The 25,695-nt window shown below is 39.8% G+C and overlaps 1 protein-coding gene across 1 annotated transcript; it reads left to right on the plus strand.

Moving 5' to 3' along the window:
- On the plus strand, nucleotides 1-25,608 carry LOC148832844 (sorting nexin-16-like). Its single transcript, XM_088918925.1, has 8 exons — nucleotides 1-135; nucleotides 2,443-2,924; nucleotides 7,492-7,578; nucleotides 13,789-13,937; nucleotides 17,231-17,300; nucleotides 18,216-18,352; nucleotides 19,549-19,671; nucleotides 21,419-25,608. The coding sequence occupies exons 2-8, from the start codon at nucleotides 2,562-2,564 to the stop codon at nucleotides 21,534-21,536; spliced, it is 1,047 nt and encodes a 348-aa protein (XP_088775051.1). The 5' UTR covers nucleotides 1-135; nucleotides 2,443-2,561; the 3' UTR covers nucleotides 21,537-25,608.
- Nucleotides 25,609-25,695: the final 87 nt, after the last annotated feature.

Raw genomic sequence — 25,695 nt, forward strand, 5'->3', positions numbered from 1 at the left:
GTCCTGTTCCTGGAAGATGAAGGTCTGTGTGCGGCGAGATGGCAGAGGGCTCTGCGGGATGTGCGTTAACATGTGAAAAAGAAGTTTAGTTCCATATGTAAGGCCGCTTCTTGGTGCCGAATCACGAAAATTGAGGTAAGATATCAATTTATCGTGCGTTATAAAAGGTGCTTGTGATGCGTTCTTTTATAATTTTACCGCCATCCGTGCGCTGTTTTGTGGCTGGAATCGCAGAGCATGTGATCCTGTTTATAATTCGGGCTCAGGAAGTGAGGGAAGGTCGACTTCACCTGCACTGTCACACCGGATCCCCCCGAGAGCAGAAAATAGCAGCGCACTGAATTACGAAAGCTGTGTTTAAAGCTATCGCATGGTAGCCATAATAATAAACAATGTGTTTTGCAGGATGCGAATTCAGGATATTTGCTTATACGAATATTATAATTTAGACGTTGCATTTACAGATTGTTTCGGGAATAAGGTCTCACACGTGTGCAGGATTATTGTTTTTTTTATCTACAGAAAGGGATTGCAGGTATTTACGGAGCTACTGATCTGTTCCTTCTGTGTTGACTCAGCTAAACCTGTTTACTCCATCATGCTCACAGGGCTGGAGATGGAGTCTAAAGTGGTCGTGTGATTAACAGTTTGCAATTACTTGGGACTTTGTACTTTATTTTATTCATGTCTCCTTGATGAGGTTCACGTGTTTTAACAGATTACAAGAAAAAAAATCCGCACGTAATTATCGGTGTTTGAAAGCTGACACACCTGATCCTACCGTATGCTCTTTGAGTGTAGCTTGCGTTGTTGTTTTGTGTCAGTCACTAGTCCAAGCGGTTGTTTTTGATTTCGAGTCTTATTTCTGTGCTTGCTACTGACAATAATAGCTACTGACCGAGTCGTAATGTATGTGGGCAAGCTACCGTCGTTCCTTGATCAAACGAAGCTGCTTTCGCAGCGAGTGTCTTTATTTGCTGACTCGAAGATCACCGAGTCTTTGTAATTAGCAAGAGAGCCTATAGTGTTCACAACTGGGACCCTTTTGCCTTAAGGATCTGGAGCTTTTAGATTAATTAGAGTTAGCCTGTGCCTTGCTGAATTTACAGCTATTGGTTAACTATATACAGAGCATATATGTTCTATCAGCTTTCTATAACTTTGCGATATGATTGTTTCTGAATTTAACGTGTTTATTAATAGGGGTAGCAGAAAAAGATCCCAAAACGGAAATTAATTATACAACTGATTAAAAGCAGAGTCCAATTATTCTGGTAAGGTACATCAAGTACTGTATGTGACATCATATGTTTGCAAACTAGATGTTAGCACTATGTGTGTTCTTTAAAAATGTTTAATGCAAATCCTGTGAAAATTCAGATTCATCTCATGCTATCTGAAGTTCAATTTCAGGGCTAGATTAGTTATTGTGCAGATAGGAATTGCCAGTTTTCAACTCATGAGGAAGTATCCATTAGGTCTCACTGTATAATTTTACTTCAGATCGTGACTGATGAGTGAAGTCTCACAAGACTAGCTCAGACATTAGTGACTGTGAGCAAGTCTGTCATAGTGAATGAGTCTAATCTAAGGAATGGAAAACTGAACAGCCTGAATCACCTTTAAACAGAAGACTGCTACAAGTTACTCTAGGTCTGTACATACTCTATATCTTATTTTAAGGCTGTGCCTTGTGTTGGCATTGCTATATTTTCCTGCTTTATATTTAGATTAAGTATGTACAAAGTTAAAGCACCATTATTTTGTGTAAGGTAAAATACACTCAGTTGTAAAGTTTACATTAAAGTGTGATCAGAGAAAGAAATTACATTGTCTTGGGTAATCAAGTGCTCATTACATAGTCGGAACCAGAGAGTTCCTGTAGGTATTATACACCTGACAGGTGAGTTGCCTTCTCTTTAGTTCTTTTTAGTTACATAGAATGGTTTAATCTGTGTTTTCCTTTATCGAGACAAACATTTCTTGTACTTTGATTAGGAATCAGATGAAGAATGTTTTAGGCTTTGCCACAGATTCTACCAGAAGCATTTTCTGTTGCTTAATCTGTAGGCTATATATCTGGTTTGAAATATTGGTTTGCTATGTTTTTTTCTGTTGCCTAATTGGAATTGGTGATTATTAATCCAGGTTGAAACGGTCAGATATTAAACAGATCTCGTTGTTGTATGTTGTTGTTGTATGTTGTGCGATTAGGATGGGCAGCTGTCCCTAAGGGCCTGCAGGATCTTCTAGGCTTAATTTGTGAAACAGTTATTTAAACAGGCAGTGATTCCCACCACACCTCAAGAAACGTGGTCCCCCAGAATCCAGTAAGCCAGGATTCCTGTGCACTTGCAACGGCTTGTTAAATAATGCACACAGTACGAACGAATGGCACTCTTAACCAAAACAGGCTGATTTTTGCATTTCATTTTCTTACAGTTGAACACGTTTGAGAAGAGTCAGCGCTGCACCACGTGACTTTGGCCGTGCCTGGTCCCCTATGGTTGGTGGACGACCTCTTAGGGCTGACAGCTTTTCTGCAGGAGCAGGAGCAGGAGATGGCCACCCCTTTCGTTCCCGTGCCAGTGCCTATGGAAGGCGCAGCCTTGCCTGGTGGGGCCCGACCCCGGAGCCAAAGGAGTCCGTCCTTCGGAAGCATCTCCAGCAGCTCCAGCTCCTCCAGGGGCCCCGGTGACGACGCCGGCTCTGGGAAAAAGAGCAGCCTGTCCGAGCAGTCGTGTGCCACCCCGCCGCAGTGCCAGAGCCCCGTGATCAGGACTAAGCTGAATGGGGCTGACTCTGCCATGGAGTACTCCAGCTGTGACCGGGTGCTGCCGCCAGAGGCGTCCAGCTGGGAGGAGCGGCCGGCCACGCCCACCGTGCTGGGCTATGAGGTCATGGAGGAACGAGCCAAATTCACCGTAAGACACCTGATGTGTGGCACAATTCCTGCTCTGTTTTAAAGCACTTGATTATTTTTCATGTATTACATGTGAGACTGTAAGAGACATGATTCAGATGCTTTAACCCTATAGTCCTGGACAGACAGTTAAATCATGTGGTTTAATGGTGTGGCCATGCGCTGTGGGGGTCTGCATCAGGGTCTGGTTAGCCAGCGGCATCTTGAAGCATCAGGCCTTGATTGAACATAAACCTTGAACCCTCTTGCAAAGTTGGGGTTTCCATTATAGGATACAACAGGCCACTTATAACCTACCATAAAGTGATGTATTTGAAATTTGCAAATGCATAGTGGGTTGAAGTTTTAAATTAATCCACAGCTTAGTCTGATCTGCTGTTAGCATGGATCAGGCTGTTAGAGTTTTTTAGTTTTACAGGTATTTCAGGTGATGGAGAGGGGTACATTGACACAGTTCAGAGATCACAGTGGCACAGCCCTGGTTGCTTCAACGCCTGATGAGGTTCAGTATATTGGATGTACAGAGGAAGCTGCTTGATAAGAGGAAAAAACACTTTTAGGAGGGTCCCAGTCTGGATGAAGCCTTAGTGTGGCATTTCAGTTTGTGGTTCAGAGGAAAAGGGTGTGTTACACTTTCCAATAATATGCCGTCTGAATTCAATGCAGAATTTTGATCCACTGCCAGAGCAGGTTTATATTGCTGAAACACATGGGTCCAATCTCAAAGTGGCACAGCTGTTGATAAGGAATTTTAAAAATAGTATTGCAAATGAGGGCAACAGGTTTGTGCCAGGTCAAGCAGAGAAAGAAGGCTGATAATGTAAACAGCCTTAGCCTCAGCGGAAGTCACTTTAGTATAAAGTTACAGGTTTAGGCCACCTAGTAGAATCACTCTCTGTCAGAGAAAAAGGAAACTGGATGAATATGAGGGAAGACTACCAGATTTAAACACAGATACTGTATAAGCTGCCATTCTTACTAAAGTGGAGCCCAGTAAAACAGATATAAAGCTGCCTGTGACAGCTTCAGTGCAGCAACATATCAATTGTGAATTTCCTATCACGTCACCCGTTCAAAGTCAATTGTATTTTTAATGTCACTAAAATAACCGTATATCCTTGCTTTTGTATGGACGTAGTATATGAATAGCAGACGTGGTACCTAAAAGAACACCCAAGAAATACAGAAAATAGAAAACTATTTTTAGAAATACTGTTTATACCTTTTTGCCTACTTGAAAAAGAATACTTCAGATTTCTTCCTTCATTTGTCCAGTTTAAGCATGTGGCATGAACACTCATAATAAGCAATAATGTATAGCATACACAAAACTACACAGGCTCTTCTGTGTAAATGTCAGTTTTTACTTTATTATATATGTATTTGTAGTCTTTAAAGAACTTTATAAAGACATTCTGTGCTTGTGATTACATCCATTACTGAGAACAGTAATAAGCAATTTGTTAAAACATATTGGAAAATACTTTCATGAAGAGGTTTCAGTTCTTAGACAGTTTCGATGACAGTTGATAATTAGTTACATCTAAGTAGTTACATCCGATGTCCTCTCTCCTGCTGTTTCATGTCAGTCTGTTGATTCTCAGAGATCAGTGAGGTGCTTGAATGGGATCAGAGCATACATAAATGTTAGACCCATCTTGACTCACAGGTGTGGTGACTCACTTCAGACATTGACAGTGGAATCATTGGTAGTGAGGCACTATGGTATAGACTGCAGTATTAGCCAAGCTCCTTCTAATGAATTACTCTTTGAAATTAGATTCCTCGCATCACCTCCTCCTTTGCCGGAAAATACAATATTGATGCAATATTGACATCCTTAAAATATTCTGTTTTGGTGCTTTTTTTCTAAATGACCAATAAGCATATTGCCTGAAATCTTTTTTTTTAAAGTTATTTACATGCAGTAATCAGTGTTTAAGGTTGTAGTAGTTCAGGTGGGTAGCTGCGTCAGCATGTGTAGGCTGCAAAGGAACAAGTAATAGGTTTATTCCATGCTGAAAAAAAGAAGAGAGAAAACACAACGTTTCAGCCGTGGAGCCTTCTTCAGGTGTGAGAGAGACAAGGCCATGTCTTTTTGGCCTCGTCTTTCTCACACCTGAAGAAGGCTCCATGGCCGAAATGTTGTGTTTTCTTTCTTCTTTTTTTCAGTGTTTAAGGTTGCTTGCCTTTATTGTTTACAGAATTAAAGTTTAATTTAAGCATATTATTAGTTAAGTAATTCATGGGTCATGTGGATATACAGTGGTGTGAAAAAGTGTTTGCACCCTTCCTGATTTCTTATTTTTTTGCATGTTTGTCACACTGAAATGTTTCAGATCATCAAACAAATTGAAATATTAGACAAAGATAACACAAGTAAACACAAAATGCAGTTTTTAAATGAAGGTTTTTATTATTAAGGGAAAAAAAAATCCAAACCTACATGGCCCTGTGTGAAAAAGTGATTACCCCCTAAACCTAATAACTGGTTGGGCCACCCTTAGCAGCAACAACTGCAATCAAGCGTTTGCGATAACTGGCAATGAGTCTTTTACAGCGCTGTGGAGGGATTTTGGCCCATTCATCTTTGCAGAATTGTTGTAATTCAGCCACATTGGAGGGTTTTCGAGCCTTAACCGCTTTTTTTAGGTCATGCCACAACATCTCAATCAGATTCAGGTCAGGACTTTGACTAGGCCACTCCAAAGTCTTCATTTTGTTTTTCTTAAGCCATTCAGAGGTGGACTTGCTGGTGTGTTTTGGATCATTGTCCTGCTGCAGAACCCAAGTGCGCTTCAGCTTGAGGTCATGAACAGATGGCCGGACATTCTCCTTCAGGATTTTTTGGTAGACAGCAGAATTCATGGTTCCATTTACCACAGCAAGTCTTCCAGGTCCTGAAGCAGCAAAACAGCCCCAGACCATCACACTACCACCACCATATTTTACTGTCGGTATGATGTTCCTTTTCTAAAATGCTGTGTTACTTTTACGCCAGATGTAATGGGACACACACCTTCCAAAAAGTTCAACTTTTGTCTCGTCAGTCCACAGCGTATTTTCCCAAAAGTCTTGGGGATCATCAAGATGTTTTCTGGCAAAACTGAGACGAGTCTTTATGTTCTTTTTGCTCAGCAGTGGTTTTCATCTTGGAACTCTGCCATGCAGGCCATTTTTGCCCAGTCTCTTTCTTATGGTGGAGTCATGAACACTGACCTTAACTGAGGCAAGTGAAGCCTGCAGTTCTTTGGAGGTTGTTGTGGGTTTTTTTCTGACCTCTTAGATGAGTCGTCGCTGCGCTCTTGGGGTAATTTTGGTCGGCCGGCCACTCCTGGGAAGGTTCACCACTGTTCCATGTTTTCGCCATTTGTGGATAATGGCTCTCACTGTGGTTCGCTGGAGTCCCAAAGCTTTAGAAATGGCTTTATAACCTTTTCCAGACTGATAAATCTCAATTACTCTGTTTCTCATTTGTTCCTGAATTTCTTTGGGTCGCAGCATGATGTCTAGCTTTTGAGGATCTTTTGGTCTACTTCACTTTGTCAGGCAGGTCCTATTTAAGTGATTTCTTGATTGAGAACAGGTGTGGCAGTAATCAGGCCTGGGAGTGGCTAGAGAAATTGAACTCAGCTTTCCAAAGATGCGATAAACCACAGTTGATTTATGTTTTAACAGGGGGGGGCAATCACTTTTTCACACAGGGCCATGTAGGTTTGGATTTTTTTTTTCCCTTAATAATAAAAACCTTCATTTAAAAACTGCATTTTGTGTTTACTTGTGTTATCTTTGTCTAATATTTCAATTTGTTTGATGATCTGAAACATTTCAGTGTGACAAACATGCAAAAAAATAAGAAATCAGGAAGGGTGCAAACACTTTTTCACACCACTGTATAGGTTTCATTGTTAGGTCACTGTGTTGGCCAAGATTTTGTAAAAGATTTTGTAAAAACGTTTTGAAAACCCCACACAATTCAACAACAGTGGCTCTTTAGGAGGTCAGATTAGAGAACTGAAACATCTCTGTAGCTTTGCAAACACTCATAAATAATGACACTGAACAAAGTGAAATAAAAACAGTAGTGCAGTTATGAGATGGCAGAGGGCTGGACCTACGGATGACTGACCTCAGAATCTTAAAAATAGCTTCTCTTTTCCTCTGTCTCAAAAGTTAACAGCACAAGTATGTTGTCCCAGGAAATGAGTGATCTCTTCAAAAACTTCCACTCTCAGGCAAACCTGAACTGGTAGTTAGTCTTTTGCAGCGCTAAGTCTTGCAACTTCTTGTGTGAATGCGTTGTGTTTTGTAAATAAAATATCAACAAAAGGAACAGAAACAGGTGCATGCCTAACTTCTAAATGATGACTTATCGTGGCTTGTACTTTGCATGAACAGTTTGCATCTGTTTTCTCTTCAAAGCACATTACAGTGATCAACTATTTTGTTTGTCCAATTCCACACCATGTAACATCAATTTCAGCCCTGTATGTCCACAAGTATAGCTTATTGACAGCATAATTGAAACGCTTCAGCTTCAGAAGTGGTAATTCCTGTTTCCACTGCAGGTTTATAAGATTTTGGTGAAAAAGAGTCAGGAGGAGAGCTGGGTGGTCTTCCGACGGTACACAGATTTCTCCCGGCTGAACGACAAGGTCAGTGCTTCTTGTGAAACTGAATTTGTTTGTGTTTTCTCACAAGGAGAGGTGTGTAATATCGTACGAGTGCTTGTCTGGTGTGGTTGTGGGAGACTGACGTCTCGAATGCTGAGTTGAAAGGCAGCCTCACCTGAGGCATGCTGGGAAGGGTGTGGCTCACGTCAGCGTGCTGTGGTCAGGCTGCTGGTGGCAGCTCCTGTCCAGCACTGTCTGACGTTTCTGCAAAACATCCACCATGAGTAAACAGCAGGTGATGTAACAGAGCTGGCTGTAGGCATACAGTATGTACTTAGCAAAACGAGACATGCACAAATAGGTTAGTCCTTTCTCTTTTGAGAGTTCTTGGTCAGTGTAGGGAATATAAGAAGTTGAATTTAACTCTGTCTCTTGTTTCAGCATGAGCTTCTTAAGTGTCTATTAAACCCCTAATTTTTCAACAGCTAAATTATATTATATAGAGAAACATCTCTGTCTTTTTTTGTCTCCCATTTGTAACTGTACTGAACTGGGCATTATATTGCTTTAGTGTAATTGTGTTGCTGATAAATGTAAATGGAATTTTATTGAGCAGTTCTGTCTCTCGCTAAAAGGCTTTGTTGGCGATTAGGATAGAGCACACTAACATGAAAATAACCTTCCCTTCTTTTTAAATTCTTAAACTGTCTTGAATCGTAAACTACTAGCTGTTTTGTACTCAAAGCTAAAGTTATGAGTGAAGAAAGACAAGGCCTACTTAAATCTGGCCTACCTAAAATTCCCCCTTAATTCATCGGGTGAAGCAGTTTCACGCTTCTTCACCACTGATCCATTGTGTAGGGGCAGCTGGTGTACAATGGGCACCACGCGTAACCCAGAGGGGTGCTGCCCTCCAGTCGCAGATGAAGTGGGTTTCCTGTCTCTCATATGTAAAGTGCTTGGAATCCTTCGAGATGAAAAGTCCTATAGGAAAAAAAATTGCTATGGACACAATTATTCAAATAGGTGACCTAAAGAATAATTATGCTGATGAATGAGAAATGAAATCGAATTCCAGCTTGCCGGAACTTGTCATACCACACTAATCCCCACTAATGCTGTTTAGCACTGGCATGTGGTTTCATTTTTCCAAAATTGGCATTCAATTAAGTTTCCAAGAGTAATGCCTAGATGTTGTACTGTAACTAAATGACAAGCTTTTAACTCAAAAAGATGTAGGAGATTGGAGTAATATACATGTTGAGCGATCTTATAAAAGAAAAAATGAATAATAAAAAATTGCAGTCCATCCCTTCTGTATATTGTATATTAAGCAGAAGTATATCACAAATCTTATATTGCTTAGTGCTTTAGTTTGGACTTGACATTTTAAGCCTTTATAGGAGCAAACATTTTCACAGTACCTAGAAGGGGTAATTTTCGTAGTGGGCCATTGATCTTTTTATGGAGTTAGTGTACTCTACAGTATTGCTCTCTTTACACACATTGTTTCCCCGGAAAGCCATTACTGAGCGGAGATGTAGGAGCTGGAGTTGGTTGTTTTAGTCTTTGAAAACAAGCATCCATGAGCTTTCTAGATTAAAACTTTGTTAAGCTGTTTTTAAAGACCTTTTAGCCATTCACTTTCTCTGGCTTTCATTTTCATGGATATTCATGCTTAGTGCTCCACAAGTCCCTTTAGCTGGTTCCAAGCTGATAAAATCCTGCATATTCCAGTTCTCCTGGTATTTATCACTTCTGAGGCTACAGCGCGTTATCTGTGGTTTTGCTTTAGGATTAAATACCCAGCTTTTGTTCAGATCTTCTTTTGGAAGAGGCTGGAATGAATTCCATCTTCCCAGTTTAGTGCAGCAGAAGAGATTAACCTAGCAGGGATTGTGTGACTGGACAGTTTTCTCTTCAGAGATGAAGATGAGATTCTGAAAGCCTGTCTGTGCTCTGACCCAGTCCCTCCACAGAACCTGCAGTTGTGCTGATGAGAATATGCATCTAAGACAGTGGTTCTCAAACTTTTTGGACCAAGTACCACCCTGATCAAACCAGGCATCCATGTACCTCCTACAAGTCATCTTCTCATAGGAACCACAGAAAATTTCAATGACCAACATGAGCGCACGTGTGTGCACACACACTCACATACACATACAATAAATATTATAATAATAAACTTTATTTGATATAGCACTTCTCAAATAGGTGGCTTCTCAAAGTGCTTTACAGAATGACAACAGGCACAAGAACAATTAAAAATAAACAATAAAAAAGCACTTACCATTTCAGTGAGAGGGGTGAGCCTGTTTTGTCGAACAAAGCAGATGCGAGATCATTGGTTGAGCCTTGATACAATTCACAACAGAGTCTAACAGATTTTAATTCCTCAGGCATTTTCTTGACAGCCAAGGCCTCGCTGTGGATGCTGTAGTGCTTCCACTTCATATCTGGAGCAACCTCTCTAATTCGTGCAGCTACACTGCTTTGTCGACATGTCATCGCTCTAGCACCGTCTGCACAAACTCCAACGCATTTTATCCAGTCCACGCCATTCTCTTCGATAAATTCATTCAGAAGGTGAAATATGTGCTCTCCTGTAGTTCTTGTTGGTAACAGCTTACAAAACAGAAAGTCCTCATGGGACATACCCTCAAACTCATACTGTATCTAACGTAAATGAGCAAATTGACCAAATCAGCGACATCTACAGACATCTACATCTATCACCCTTTCCTGTGCTCACAAGATTGCCATTGTTTCAAAATCACGCACATTCTCCTACCTCCCTATTTGCTGGAGTACTTAGGCTGTGTATTTGACACAAACTAATTTTATTAAAATAGAAAATATGAAACCCGTCCCAATTTTTCAGTGCACACAACAAATTTTCAGGGTCATTTGGCGTACCACCTGGGGGTGCTCTGCATATCACAGTTTGAGAACCACGGATCTAAGTCTTCTGACCTGTTGGCAGATTCAGCCCCTGGCATAGGTGAATTAGGGAACTACCTAGAGCCCTGAGGCCGCTAGGAGGCCCCCTCGTTGACAAAAAAAACATTTTTAATCTCCATGTTCAAATGTGAGCAACAAATTCTCTACAGCTGATCTTTCTGTTGCTGCTATGAATTATCCTAGTGGAGGCCCAGTCAAAAAATGACCAGTTACCTGTATAATCAAGTACATAATAGGTTTCTGAAGCACAGAAAAGAAGAGAGTTAAGAGATCTCAAAACAGAGGTACACCAAATGAATTCACTGAAATAATGCATTTATATTTCATTTGGTTTTGAGTCCGTCAGATCCATGTAACTAGCGAATGGTAGACAAGCCACATTGTCAAGCTAGAAGTGTAGGCTACTGGAGGTGTTTTACTAGAAGTTAACACATTTCACACAATTGTACACGAGCTGTGTGGGTCGCCTGCTAAAAATGAGCGCTGCCCGGCCAAACAAAAGTGTGAAAGCAAATGTACAGTACAAGAGACTGTTCAGTGATTATACAGTACAAAATTGGTATTAAAATGCATTGGGGTTCTTTTCTTACAGTTTCTCCTGTATTTCATTAAATTGATGTATTGTGAACTGAAACTGTAGCCCTTTGGATCGCAGTTACTCCCCCAGTTACAGCAGCAGGAGCAGAGAGGGGCTTTTCAGAGCTCAAGTTGATAAAAACACACCCGAGGTCAGCCACTGCACAAGACCATCTCAACGAACTGGCCATCACAAGCATCAATCATGCAGAGGGTCAACTGCTATCGTATCCTATGAAGACATCATTGACGGTTTTGCCTCTTGAAAATCTAGGCAATTGATTTATAGAATTTTTTTTCTTAAAATTTTCCCATCTGGTCAGCCTTACTGATCTCACCTCCTTTGTTATTCAGTGCACTTATTTCTTATTTTTGCAATTACAGTACCTATACATTACCAAGATGGTACTGATCCATGGTGACATCTCGCATGTAACTCTCTCTCTGCTACGTTCTACAAAGTTTTCAGTGCAGTAATTGTTAAGTTATGATTTGCTATAATTTTCAAGTAACGGAGATCCTGTTGGTTGTTATTTCTTGTTATTAATGTTAGTATTTATTACTTTCAATTTTAAAATATACATTAGCCTTGTAAAATGTGTGCTTCTTGTTTTTGTTTGTAACTTATTTATTATGTGTTTTTCAAAGCTGTTCAGTAGGTTTTCTAGTTATACAACTAATTTATTTTATTGTTCTAAATAGTAAAGATGTTTCAGGAGCTGATAATAGTTGTGTCTGTGCAAATTGTGATCTGGAAGGGCCCCTTTCCAAGGTCTTGCCTAGGGCTGCCAAAAAGCTACAACTCGTGGCAACTGGAAATCTATATAAAACATGTCTTACAAGTTTACAAAAAATACATTTTCACATTAAAGAAATCATAGCATTATTATTTTTTAATTGCGGGGTGCCAGAATGGAAGGACGGATCTATTGGCTTTCTGCATTCCGCCTTCACATCCCATTTTTATTGTTCCAGAGTCATTTCTCTGTGTACTTTGTGCTCATTTGCTCTACTTCCACAGAACTGAAACTCCAGCTTAGTGTTGTTTCAGTAGCAAGAGTGTATGGCTTTGGGGAGGTGAACTGCTCTGTGTCTCTCATGGTTATGTAACCTCATCGGAAAAGAAGGCTGAATCTTATTTTGTCTCACTGCTCATTGTCAATCTCACTTTCAGCTCTGCAAATATAAGTTTTACAGTAGAGCAGAGCTTAGCTTTTTGTTGGCAGCAGGGTTTGGAATTCCTTTTCTTATACACATTTTTTAAATAGCTAATATTCACAGCCTCTCATATGCCTGTCTGACTCTGAAGTACAAGGGTTGCCTTTGTTTTTTTAAAGAGCTAGGGAAGTGTTTGTGCATGACAGAACAATGAAATGTTGTTTTTTAGAAGCCTGATTAAACAGAAAATCCATAAGGTAGTAATAAAAAAAAGAATGTCTGTCCTGACAAAATTCCCACTCGTTGTGCAGTAGCCTTGATCTCTAGGCTCCAGTAGTCTTTTTGTTACTGGGGGGGCAGGAATGCTCAAGTGTAGGAGCATCTTAAAGAAATTGGAAGATATGCAAAATTTTCTTCATCCCCTAATACTTGTAAAAATCAATAGAAATTGCTCTGAAAAAATTGAGCACAGGTTTCTGTTTATACATCCCATTACATCTAAAATAATAGACATTTTTTCATGTCTGGCTAGGATACTGAACTTCATTTTAGCAGTGTACAGATGTAAAAAATGTATAATTGATGTAGTATTAATTTGGAATAAATATCATTCAAGTTACACAGGAGTTTCACTGGAACAGTATTTGCGCAATCTGTACTGAAATGGATTCTTTCTATTAAATTTTACTTAATTCAATTTACCTTCTTATTTTCATTCCTGCTTTCTTAGGCTGTATCTTATTACGGAAAGAGCAAATCTTGAATTAGAGGGTGCGATGCCTAATGTATAATTAACAGACTTCAGTGGAACAGAGGTTAAAGTGCCTGCTTTTTTATAAGAGAGAAGTGATCATTGTACTGTTATCAAAGATCCCCAGAGTATGTGAAGGCACAAACTGCTAAATCCTTTCTTCTCGAGATCCCTGTGCTTTCTGAAGATTTGTTTTGTTCTGTGAGAAGGCTTTTTGGCTAGAGCAGGTTTCAGGGTGTGTCTGTACAAAGGCTCTGCTTCTGTTCTCATTCTTTTGTTCCTGGAGCCGCCCTTCACACAGATCGCTCGTGAGCCCAGGACAGACTCCAGGATATCTGCCAGAGCATGGCTGTCTTGTTCCAATCTCTCTCTACCCAAAAAACAACTGTGAGACACAAATGGAAGTGAAGGGGAAGTGTATTTAAGACTGATTACAGGAGGAACTTTTTCACACAAAGTGTTATGGGAACAAACTACTCAGCCATGCTGTCAAAGTTGAAACCTAGTTTCTTGCTGTGGCTGGGCAAGATCGTCGGAATGAAATGTGTCAGATGGGCTGAATGGCCCCTTCTTGCTGACGGACATTATTAAGTTCTCAGCCCTGTCAATCAGTAGAAACAAACCATCTGGCTCCTGCAGGTTTCTTACCACTGCTTTGATCTTTTTATTCCTGAGTTAGGATGAACCCGAGCATGGGTATGTGTCTTGGATTGATTTTACATAGATTTCTTCATAGTACCATAGATAGATTTTTTTGTTGCCCAGTGTCATTCAGTAATTGAAAGCTTATTTTTTCCTTCCAGCTCAAGGAGATGTTCCCTGGCTTTCGCCTCTCCCTTCCGCCGAAGCGCTGGTTCAAAGACAACTATAACCCAGATTTCTTAGAGGACAGGCAGCTGGGGCTACAGGCCTTCCTACAGAACCTGGTGGCTCACAAAGACATTGCAAACTGGTATGTGGCACATTTCTCAGCAGGGCCCGCGCGTTTGTTCAAGCTTAATGAAGCGCAGCAGTGCGAAGCTGCAGCCGTGGCAAACAGGCCACCTGTGGGAAGCCACTTGCGGTCTGACGTTTCCTTGTTTGCTTGTTAATTCTTGTTGTGTTTCTTTCCCTGAAGCAATGCAAAGTTCTGAAAAGAAATACGATTATTAAGCAGCCCCGAAAGTGTGTTTGCTGATGGCACTGCAAATGACAAAAGTAAATTAAAAAGAACATTTTTGTTGAAGGTTGGCACTATTTTGCGGCAGTTAGCATTGCAAAAACTCAGTGCTGGGGCCCTGGGTTTAATTCGTGGGCTGCTGTCTGTGTGGAATTTATATACAATTATTCAATTCTATATATTATTATTAATTCCTTACACTTATATAAGGACCCCGTGTTCACCCAGTGTTCACCTGGGTTTCCACTGGGTGCTCCAGTTTCCTCCCGCAATACAAAGACATACTTGTATATAAATTGGCTTTTGGACAATTGGTGCTAGGTGTGAGTGTGTTTGTCTCTGTGTCTGTGTGTCTGCCCTGTGATGGACTGGTGTCCCTTGCACCCATTGCTTGCCAGGATAGGTTCAGGATCCCCTGAGACCTTGAATTGGATAAAGCAGTTAGAAAATGGATGGATGGATTTCTGTTGATATCATGGAATTATAGAAAACGTGCTTTGTTATTCTATTTATGCCTGAAAATTTCACAGTTAAAGAAGTGGAAGCAAATTCATTGTTTCGTGTTCAACATAGCTTAATGAATTTCTTTCTCCCTTTAGTGGCACATCAAGGCGAAAGATGACTGTGACATCTGTATAGCTGAAGGATTGCTGTCTTAAGCTCTTTATTACAGTTTATACAATCTGTTTCACATGTTTTATATATCAACCCAGCTGCCGTATCACCCTGCAGCTCACAACTGGAAACCCACTGAAGCTAAGCAGGTGTGAGCCTGGCCAGTACCTGGTTGGAGACCTCCTGGGAACCAAGGTTACTGCTGGAAGTGGTGTTAGTGGGGCCAGCAGGGGGTGCTCACCCTGCGGTCTGTGTGGGTCCTAATGCCTCAGTATAGTGACGGGGACACTATACTGTAAAAAGGTGCCGTCCTTCGCATCAGACGTAAAACCGTGGTCCTGACTCTCTGTGGTCATTAAAAATTCCAGGGTGTTTTTTTTACTTATCACAACGGTTGAAGTTCTTAGGTCTGTGATTCTCAGTCCTGGTCCTGCAAGACTCCTGTGTCTGCTGTTTTTTTTCCTAACTGAATCTTAATCACCAGTGCTAATTGGTGCCTGTAAATGATATTTATGTTGCCCTTGTTAAAGTGCATTATTATAACTTCAGCACATAGAACTTCACACAGTGCCAACTCAACTCCCATAGTGAGTCAGTATTTCTCCTTCTGCGTGTTGCACCCAAAATTCACAAATTAGCACACAGTTTGCTCCAGTTAAAAATTTCACTCTGCATTTTAAGATCTGAAATCAAATTTAAAATGACCTAAAATAGAAATTTGAAATCAGTCGGCCTATGTCTAAGACCAGGGATGTATTGAGGTTGCCCAGGACCAGAACTGAGAACCACTGTAATCAAGTATTTTTTAAACCAAGGTCTGAGTGTATAAAAAAGCCTAAACAAGCAAGAAGATCAATTACTGGCAGCTAATGGCACTGGTGATTAGCAGATACACATACCGGCAGACATTAAGCACAGCTGAATAACACTGACCTAGAGAGTCACAAGGCTGAAGCTCACAGACCTTCGCCACACTTACAGTTCCTTAGGTGTCAGCTCACACAAGCATATTTGAGTTGTAGGTAATAGGAAAGACCTTTCACGTGTAGCTTGGATTTACAGATTATCAATAAGCCTGTGTGTTTCTTTGTTTCAAAATGTTTTGTGGCTGGTGGTACTTATGACTGAACACTTAATGTGGTTTCGAAATTACAATATGATCCAATTCTATATATTATTATGAATTCCTTACACTTATATAAGGACACTCCACTCAAAGTGCTTTACAGGTAATAGGGACTCCCCTCCACCGCCACCTGGATGATGCAACGGCAGCCATAGTGCACCAGTACGCTCATCACACACCAGGTATCAGCTTGAAGGAGAACAGAGTAATGAAGCCATTTCATAGATGGGGATTATTAGGAGGCCATGACTGGTAAAAAGCCAATGGAAAATTTGGTCAGGACGCTGGGCAACACCCCTACTCTTTTCGAGAAACACCCTGAGGTTTTTAATGATCTCAGAGAGTCAGGACCTCGGTTTTACGTCCCATCCAAAGGACGGTGCCTTTTTACAGTATAGTGTCCATGTCACTATAATGGGACATTAGGTCCCACACAGACCGCAGGGTGATCGCCCCCTGCTGGCCCCACTAACACTTCTTCCAGCAGTAAGCTTGGTTTTCCCAGGAGGTCTCCCATCCAGGTACTGACCAGGCTCACACCTGCTGAGCTGTCTCCTATATTGAACCCTCTACCCTATCTGTCACCGGACTGTCACCTTGAAAACTTCAATGCATTGAATGATGTTTTATATAAAGAAAAAAAACACATTTGAAATAAATAATGGCAGTTTTCAGGTGGTGTGTTTTCTATTTAGCACTTACATTCAAGTAACTGTGATGGTATTACTTTTGCATATGAGAGAAATAATAAAGGTGATACTTTTCCATTAAATGCATTCTAAAACAAGGTTGATGCTCAAATCTTTGTTTTCTAGTTTCTTTCAAATAACTCGAAATTATTGACAGATGAGCCCAGAGCAGACAGGTTGACAGGGCAATCAGTGCCTCAGTAGGTAAATGAAAATAGCCTAATAACATCAAAGTGTCTCAGAAAATGAAAATATGAAAATATTTCAAGTTTTATTTTTCTCATTTTCCTCCTTAAAGTGTTAAAACCTAAGATATGTTCTCTTAAACTTTTAAGATTAAAACAGTGAATAAAGTGATTTGCCAGTGTTGAACTTTAAAGTCAAAGTCTTCTTTATTTAGATTCTTCTGGAACACAAAGCATGCATATAGCCATAGATTCAAAGAATATGCAACATATTAAATGTAATTATTGCACAGTTTCTGAAAATGTTACCAGAGAAAGTAATCGGTTTACCTTCAATTGGACCAGTAAGAAAAAAACATTTTAAACTCAATCAGCTGTGGCATTTTTGGTAATGCTTCTCAGAGAGGCTGTAATAACTGTGCTCCTTGAAACCAAAACAAAATACTGATGTTGTTGTTGTCTGTTTTTCAGCATGGCGGTGCGGGAGTTCTTGTGCTTGGATGATCCTCCTGGTCCGTTTGACAGTCTTGAGGAGAGCCGCGTAAGGCATCACCCGGGATAAGTCTACAAGGAACTCTGTCAGGGGTTTGCTCCTGCTCTGCTTCAGAAAAGAGAACCAGCTTCCATTTGTGCATAGCTGCACATTAGGGGGGGAAAAAACAAAAATAACAAAAATGTTTTTGTGTATAATGTGACAAAATTGTTTAATAGGCATACTGTACATTGGCTCCTTTTTGTATATCCCTTTATTGCCGTTTTAAGAAAATAAGATGACCTTTTTTGAGCTTCTGAATTTGTTTATTCATGATGTCTGTGAGGAGCAAATGTTTCCCTGAATCACATAAGAAAATCCTTTACTAAAGTAGGTCATTTAATTTCAAAGCCAGATTCTCAGGATATGTTGCTGTTTTATCAAGCAGAATGACTGTAAAAAAACGACTGGTGAACAGAGTTCCTGTCTTTCTATAATAAAATGGCAGAAACTAGCAAATAGGAAACAGATGGACTTGCAGAATGTTACATGGAATGATAGTAAAGTCAAAATGGGCATGCCATCAAACAGTTGTGTTATGTAGACCTATGACTGTTTTTATTGCTAATCCATGAGAAAATTGATTACCAAAATTAAATTTTGTTTTCTACCCAAAAGTGGTCAGTGTGGGACCATAAGACTTTTAAATTCATGTCCAGACAAGCATTCCCAACATCCAGTTCTATTTGCTCAGCATACTATTGTAATTGAAGTTCTCTACTTAACCTTTTCTCTACTTAACATGCAAACTTTGATTAGGCTTTTCGGTTTATTTTGAAAGTATTTGTTGTAGCATCTAATTCTAACAGCTATTTGGAAGCTATGAAAACTGACTTGTGTGTTTCATTAATAGTTGACTTTCTTGTTTGTTCAGTGTCGGTGCTGTGCCACATTAAGTCAAGACATATTTTTGGTGCCCCGCAGGCTTTCTGTGAAACTTTGGAAGAGACAAATTACAGACTGCAAAAGGAACTGATTGAGAAGCAAAGGGAAATTGAATCTCTCAAGAAGATTCTGGAAGAAAAACAGCTCCATATTGATGTCTTGGAAAAAAGAATAAAGTAATTTTCTTCATTTTATGATTATTGAAAGAAAGTCACTATAGCTGGTATTTTCAAATGACTGAATAGTTATCAACAGGCTCACTCAGTCCAAAAAGTATTTAGTGTATATTATGTGCATATTCTGAAAGTATGAATATCGGTACATTAGTAAGCAAAGAATGTGACAGTAACACACTCTGCAGTAGAGTTAATGTAACAGCACTCCCAGCAAGCAACGCAATGCAAACATTACAGGGTGCACACAGACACACAAACCAGGGCCAAATTTCGCAGAAGCCAAAATAACCTCCCAGTATGTCTTTGGACTATGAGAGGAAACCAGAGTACCCTTCAAAAACCAATACAAATACAGGGTGATCATACAAACTCCACACAGACAACAGCCCAGGTCCAGAATTGAATTCAGGGCCGCAGCGCTGCAAGGTAGCAACAGTAACCACGTTGCCACCGCATTACTCATAGTCCTTTATTTAGCATTTAAAATCAATTCCTGGTCCTTCAGTGATATTACGTTTTGATTATCTAAGATCTGAGTTCAATATTTATTTTAAGTTGCCTTGTAATGTTTATTCGAACAGCTCCTGGGAGTATCCTGGATATTGCTTCATAAGACATTTATCATTTTCTTACACTGTGTTGCGATATCCTTAGTGTGACCTAGGTCAGGCCTTGGCTGTTTGTTATATCTAAAAGTTAATGACCACATATGCTTAATCTGTAGTGTTAAATGTTTTGTTTTAGGAAGAAAAGTTCCTCCTAATCCCCCCCCGCCAAATAATTTCATATAGAGCTGAACTGGATTTTTACTGAAGTAGTCCTTTCATTGAGCTTAAAAATTACAAACTTGATAGACTCTTCAAATTAAGTACCCAGCTGTAACAGGAGGAAGTGCTTCTCGCAGAAGGATTTGTTTGGGTTACCTCGTGTTTTACAGGCTCATTTCATCCAAGAAATTCATCCACCTTTTCATACTGCATCCCAGAGAGTCTCCATCCACAGCATGAATGGTTAGTTCATGGTTAGCTTTCACAACTGTTTCTGGAAATAAATAACTGACAGGTACTTTTTAATTTCTACTAATGCTTCTTGGGTCCCCGTTGTTAGCCCTGACTTACCAGAGCACTGGGTTACGAGTGCCGGTGCCTTTTAGGATGCAGTTCTGTGTGCCGCAGTAACGCTGCTGTGTTTGGCAGGGATGTGCCTCTCGGCCCGGAGAGCCTCCGCAGGCCGTCGGGACAGGGGAGCGAGTGCAGTGTGGACGGGGATGTGGAGTCCTCCGCTGTGGAAGCTGACCAAGAAATGGGAGAGGACAATAGGTAATTTTGCAGAGTATCAAACTGTAACATTTTGGGGTATATTTCAATAACTGTGATGAGCTACCTGTAATTTGTAAAGGCCACTAGATCAGTAGACTTTTCCTTTGATCTGAGGAAGCCAGTTTCCCAGGTGCGAATGGGCTCGAAACCCTACTTGAGATGTAGCAGCACAGCTCTGCACAGCGTTAGAGAGTACTAGCTAACGGGATACACTCTCACATATTTTGCTCCAGTACAGAAGTTTCCCTGTTTCACTTTGTATACCACCAATTTGAAACTTCAGAGCTATTTTTAAAGTGGAAATGTGATTTTATGTTGTTTTCCAAACACATATTGTCTGTAGCTTGATTTGCATCTTCACATGCTTATAATAACATTTAGTAAATTAGGAACAAAACCTTTGAGAATTCCTATTAGTGTATAATGAATAGCACTTCAGACTTTTGTAAACTAAATGGTATGAAATTTAGTTGATGAGTGTGTTACAACAAAGCTATGGTAATTAAATAAATTTAAACTATTTCTTGAAATTTGTAGTTTTGCATGATGACTTATGTGATCCATGTGACATTTAAGATGCAGTCTCAAAACTCTTTGAATGTTAAAATTTTCATTCCAGTTTTCAAACTTTTTTCTTTTTAATTGCCCAATTTTAGGGAATATTTGGTATAGTTTTTCAGACCTGGTCCTCTCTGACTACAGTCTTCTATTTGTGGTTCCAGCCAAAATTAGCTGATTAATGTGGATTAGTCAATCAATTGAAATATTATACAGTTATTTATTTAACCCGCAATTGCTTTGCTCTACAAAACCCTTGTCCTCCTATGTGGTTTTTGTCTTTGGAATAAACTAGACTTAATAATTTTAGTAATGTGTGGCTCAGCAAAGGTTATTTTAAAAGCCAAAAATTCAGACTCAGATTGAGGCAAGAAAGAGGATATAATTGCTTGCTTGCTTTATAGTGGCTGTACAAAGTCAGAGCCACTAGTAACAAAACAATTTAACAAAAACGGTCATTAATCTTGTGCCGGGTTTCCATTAAGCATAAGAAGTCAAGGTTGCTTTTTGTAACAAACTGCCACAATATGATCGATTGTAAGTTCTGTGGTGTGTAGTGGCCTTCGCATGCTTCATTACAGCACTGAGTGCTTCTCAAAATCACCTTAGGTTTAAAACTGTTGGAGAGATCAGCACATATCCTCAGTCTGTCTGCATTATGGTGTTTGGTTCTGATATGAAGGACACAACTGGTGGTGGTTCTCCATTTACAATGTCCAGGTAGTATCCTTATTTCATAAGAAAGAGTGAACTTCACAAAGAAGGCTGTAGAATTAATTATCAGTTCATTTGTACTTATTAAAACATGCCCATTGCTGTTTACTTAAATCAGAGTTCCCCAGTCCTGGACCAGTTGAGTTTTGTATGTCTCCCTGAAACAGCTGTTTTTGGTTAGGATCATTTTTATACTATAGATCAGTTAAGAAAGTAATCTGATGAATCAAGAGAACTCTGGGCTTTGGGGGCTGAATAGTCTTCACAGTTTGGTCTCAAATGATCTCTGTATTGCTAATTTAAAAAAATTAAATTATCCCAGGACTTAAGAAATTAGTGATTTAATGGCTTCCTGCTAGATAGTGGCTCTCCTAGAGACCCCTGATCTATGGTCTTGTCTGCCTGTTATTATTAGTAATGGGGATGCATGAAGAATTGGTCCTGCCAACATCCCTCTCCCTCCCTGTCTTTGCAGCCCTGAAGTCCAGTCAGCCAAGCTGAACCATGTGGCCTGCTGGTGTGGTCCTGCAGCAGGAAGCTCTCCTCCCGTGATAGAAGTTGCCCAGGTGGCAGAACCATTTCAGGAACATTGATTATTTTTCTTCTCCTCTCCGCACTGCATTTGGAAATCTCTTCACCTGAGAAGCCAGCGGGGAGGAGTGCCAGGGTCCAGAACAGCTTCTCCTCCCTGGGCTTTTCACAGACATCTGCAAGGAGTCAGTGCTGTACAGAGGAGCAAGGATAATCGAGCCCAGGATTTCCCTGGTGTTTTGAGTTTGGTTTAAGTTCTTCTGCTTTTCAAGCCAGACATTTTAAATCTGTGTGCTTTCCTTGCTGAATGGGTATGTCCTGTTTTCCTTTCTAACTCTGATACTCCTGAGAACGAATTAGAAGCAAGATGGAATGTGGCAATGTGAACCACACATTTTACTATTTCTTTAATCAGCCTCCAGTAATAGTTGTAATGCACTACATCGCTTCACACTGCCAATGCTGTAAATAACAAGTTCAATGAAAAATAAAGCCAGATTTATCAAGTTGTTGTATTTACACCCAAAAAACACTTATAAAAGAAAAGGAAAGGTCAATTGTTAAATTTAGGAACAACTTTTAGTCACTGATAGTGCTGACGCTGCTTTCTGGAAGCAAAGAGGTGTATATCTAAGGTGTCTTTGCCCTCACTAGAGGACAGTAGGTTAAAAGTGTTGCTACACATATTGTGCTGTCTGTAGATACGTTTTGGGTTGTGGTCATTTTCTGCAAATACAGCTGAATGGAACTCAGAATTTAAATTTGTGTGATATGATACCACTTAGTCTGGTTTCGTTGTCTAATTCTGCTGTTTACCAGAAAAGAAGGTGAGTTTAGATACTGTCGGCAGTTTATCAGAGTCAAACAATCTCTCCTTGTCCAGACCAGTACCAGTAATGAAATGGTGGCTTCTGGCTTCTGAAGTGCCATTGATTCTCAAATTGCCTTTCACTTCTCTAAGGAAATTTGGATATGAATCAAACTTGGGTGAAACATTCTTGATAAATGTGGTTTGTGGTTTTCTTGGTAGAATGTCAGATTTTCCTGGACCTGGGCTGTGTTTTCAATATGATATTGAAAATTGTGTTCTTTATTATTTTACTTCCCTGCTTGCTCTAAACCACAGAAAGCCCTTCAAGCAATGGACAGAACAAGAATCCATAAATAGATAGTTACATAAAGGATTGAGAAAAAAATCCATAGACAAAACATTTCTATAAGGGTTTAAAGACAAGAAATGTATATATAATTGCATTCATGATGTCATCATGTATACAGTTGTATACATACACCTTGCATACTGAAGCAATGCTTTAAAGAATGCATCTAATGTACATAGTCTGATCATTGATTTATACCTTAGAATAGCTAAATACATTGAAAAGCAGAAAATCTTGCAAAACGATCAGCCCCTATGCAGTCTGTGTATACATTTCAGCATTTTCTGACGTTACAGTGCTTCTGCAGTGCTTTAGTTTGATTTACAGGTGACAGGGACAGTGAATTGATTGCAGTGGTTAACTCAGGGTGTCTGTACAGAAGGGCACTATGGAAGCTTTAGGTGATGTCTATTTTTGCATTTATTTCAAGAGCAATCAACGTTAAATGAAACAGTTAAAATATTTGTTAATTTTAAATCATGCTGCTAATCACGTTTTATCTAGTTACAGATAAATCTGCTAGAATTGGTTTATCTACCAGAGTCTTTGTGTTGGTTTCTTTAGCTGTAACTTTTATAAATGAGTGTATGAGTAGCTACTGATGATTGACTACATTTTGCTATCAACAGAAACAGCAATAGTAATAGGGTGATCCGCAGAAATCTGGCTCCTCAATAATACAGTGTAAAAAACATGTGGCTTTTAGTCAGTGCAGTGAACTTTTCACCTAGCCTTAACAATTATTGTTTCTGCCATTGAGTGCTTCGAATGTCTTATGTACTAGACGTGTTTCCCAATCCTTGGCCTGGAGTAATCCTGTATCTTATGGTTTTCATTCCCACTGAGCACTTAATCAGTGATCCTTTTCGATCCCTTAATTGAACCAATTGATTGTTTTTTTTCAACAATCCAGACTTGTCCCGCAAATATTCTCCTTCATACAGTATGTGTCATTTCCAAGAAATATAGTGAGCAGCATTCTGTTTCATCTTGGTTTAAATTTGCAGATACAGTGGGAATAACATTATTTCACACTCTCATCATGGGCATTCTAAGTGCTGAATGGACCCATTGCTTCAATTCAGCCAAGCCGTTGAAACACTAAACTTAAGTGAGAGGAGCGGGAGAACTCGCTGTCTGACACAGGCTAGATAACTAAAACAGTTTTCTAAATACATGTAAACAGTTCAATTTAACAGCTTGAAGAACCAAATGAAGAGGTTGGATTTAAAACCAGACACTCCTTGAGAACTCAGAGTCTAGAGCATTGTTTCAGAACTGCATGTCTCTCTGTTCTGTGTATGTCCCTATGACATTTCTCATGTGGGAGCAGGCGTTTCTGAGATTTACTATCTGATCCCTCAAACATACAAGGAAGTGCTAACGAAAACAGGCTGATGTCCACATTTCATCTTGTCTGGTGCTAATGATAGTGACATCAACCTACTCAGCACACATTTCAGTGCCTAGTTGTACACGAGAAATGGTCACTTTTACTCGTGCAGCCGAAACACCGCTACTGGCCTCATTGCAGGGCTCGAATCCAGGCGAGCACATGTCCTATTCACTCAGCCACTATACGGGAAGAGCCCTAGGAACGTCACAAAGAAGCCATATTCTGTGCAACAAAGCAATGCAAGCCCAGGCATGGTTTAATACTGACTGCACTGTGCTGTTGAAATACAGCTTTATAACTGAGACAGACCTTCACACTCACGTTTGAAAAGTTTAACAAAGTCGCATGATGCACTTTATATTTCAGAGGAATTGTTTGTGGTACATTCTGTTGGCAAGGCTCGTCATTTAGTTCAAACTTCTTTTGAAGTATAGTGCCTTTTACCTCGTGCTTTCATCCATGTACAGTCAGGCTTTCATTTTTTATGGTATTTTTAAAATGCTAATTATAATTTCCAAGTGCCTTGCTTGCCTTATGCAGTGAATTCAGATGTTTTGCCGATTTTTTTCTTTTATTGGCTATAACTGAATCGTCTAAACTAAACCTCCACTTTGATTCTCTGTTGCGTCATGTGTGATTTTTAGACTGTATATTCAGTAAGACCTATGTATAGGACAAGAGGTTGTACTTAAATGTTATGGTGTAATGTTTTTTTTTTACTTTCCGTCGAAGAGTCATGATTAAGCGATGGAGAATGTTTCTTTCCAAAAGGCTGAGTAGAAAACCAGGCTTCGGTCATTCCTCAGGACTTCGAGGAAACTGAATCTGAATAAAAAGCAATCTGTTATCCTTATGACAAGACCTTATTGATCTGCCATATGCAGAGCCCAGACATTTCAGATTGTAAATCCCATATGTCTTCAATATAAATCCAGGCTCAAAATGGAGCAGATGCAAACATGGCAGGAGTGGGAGCCTTGGCCTGGTGCATATGGATGGCCCAATATACACTCTCATGCAAACACCTGATATTGGCATGGCAGCTGAGGTAATGTGGGAAAACCAGGCAATGCCACTATGGCAGTGTTCTTTTGAATATGGCTGGGCTCTGTGGTACATGGCAGACCAAAATGTTGCATTGTGAACATCTTTTGGTAGCAAGGATCCACAGTGTGCATGTGTACTGCTTGTGTTCATGCAAGGTTAAACAGCATTCCGATTAAGAATAGTTTAGAAAACTGATCCCATTTTGCTTGGCTGGAGCCTTGAGCTTTGGGTGACCCCACTTTCCTAGAGATGTGAAACAAGAAGTACACCTATGCTGTGCTCCAGTTCCCAAAGATGAATTAGGCTGCAGTTCTTCACTGTACACCAGGATATCTTATTAGCAATCTGAAGGAAAGATTCAGAGAGTTTATTTTTACCACTGCTTTTTTAAGTTTGTGCATGGATATACTTGGGGGATTATTTCCAGACTATTATGTCTATTTATGGGCTTTAATAATTCTTTATATTACATAAAATCTTTTTAATAAAACAACTTGATTATGAAGTTACAACATAATCTCTTGAGTTAAATCACATGCTTGTTTATTTATTGCCATTTTCTCCAGTTACTGATTTGTGTTCAGAGATTGCCCATTGTTTTTTTTTTTCAAATTAGAG

This window comes from Atractosteus spatula, chromosome 6 (genome assembly GCF_055471065.1).
Source record: "Atractosteus spatula isolate fAtrSpa1 chromosome 6, fAtrSpa1.hap1, whole genome shotgun sequence".
NCBI classification, from domain to species: domain Eukaryota; kingdom Metazoa; phylum Chordata; class Actinopteri; order Semionotiformes; family Lepisosteidae; genus Atractosteus; species Atractosteus spatula.

Excerpts from the sequence above, each read along its gene's own strand:
- LOC148832844 (XM_088918925.1), top strand. The coding sequence starts at position 2,562 with ATGGCCACCCCTTTCGTTCCCGTGCCAGTGCCTATGGAAGGCGCAGCC. Across the intron at positions 7,579-13,788 it reads TCTCCCGGCTGAACGACAAG|CTCAAGGAGATGTTCCCTGG; the intron begins GTCAGTGCTTCT and ends TTTTCCTTCCAG. Across the intron at positions 18,353-19,548 it reads GTCTTGGAAAAAAGAATAAA|GGATGTGCCTCTCGGCCCGG; the intron begins GTAATTTTCTTC and ends TGTGTTTGGCAG.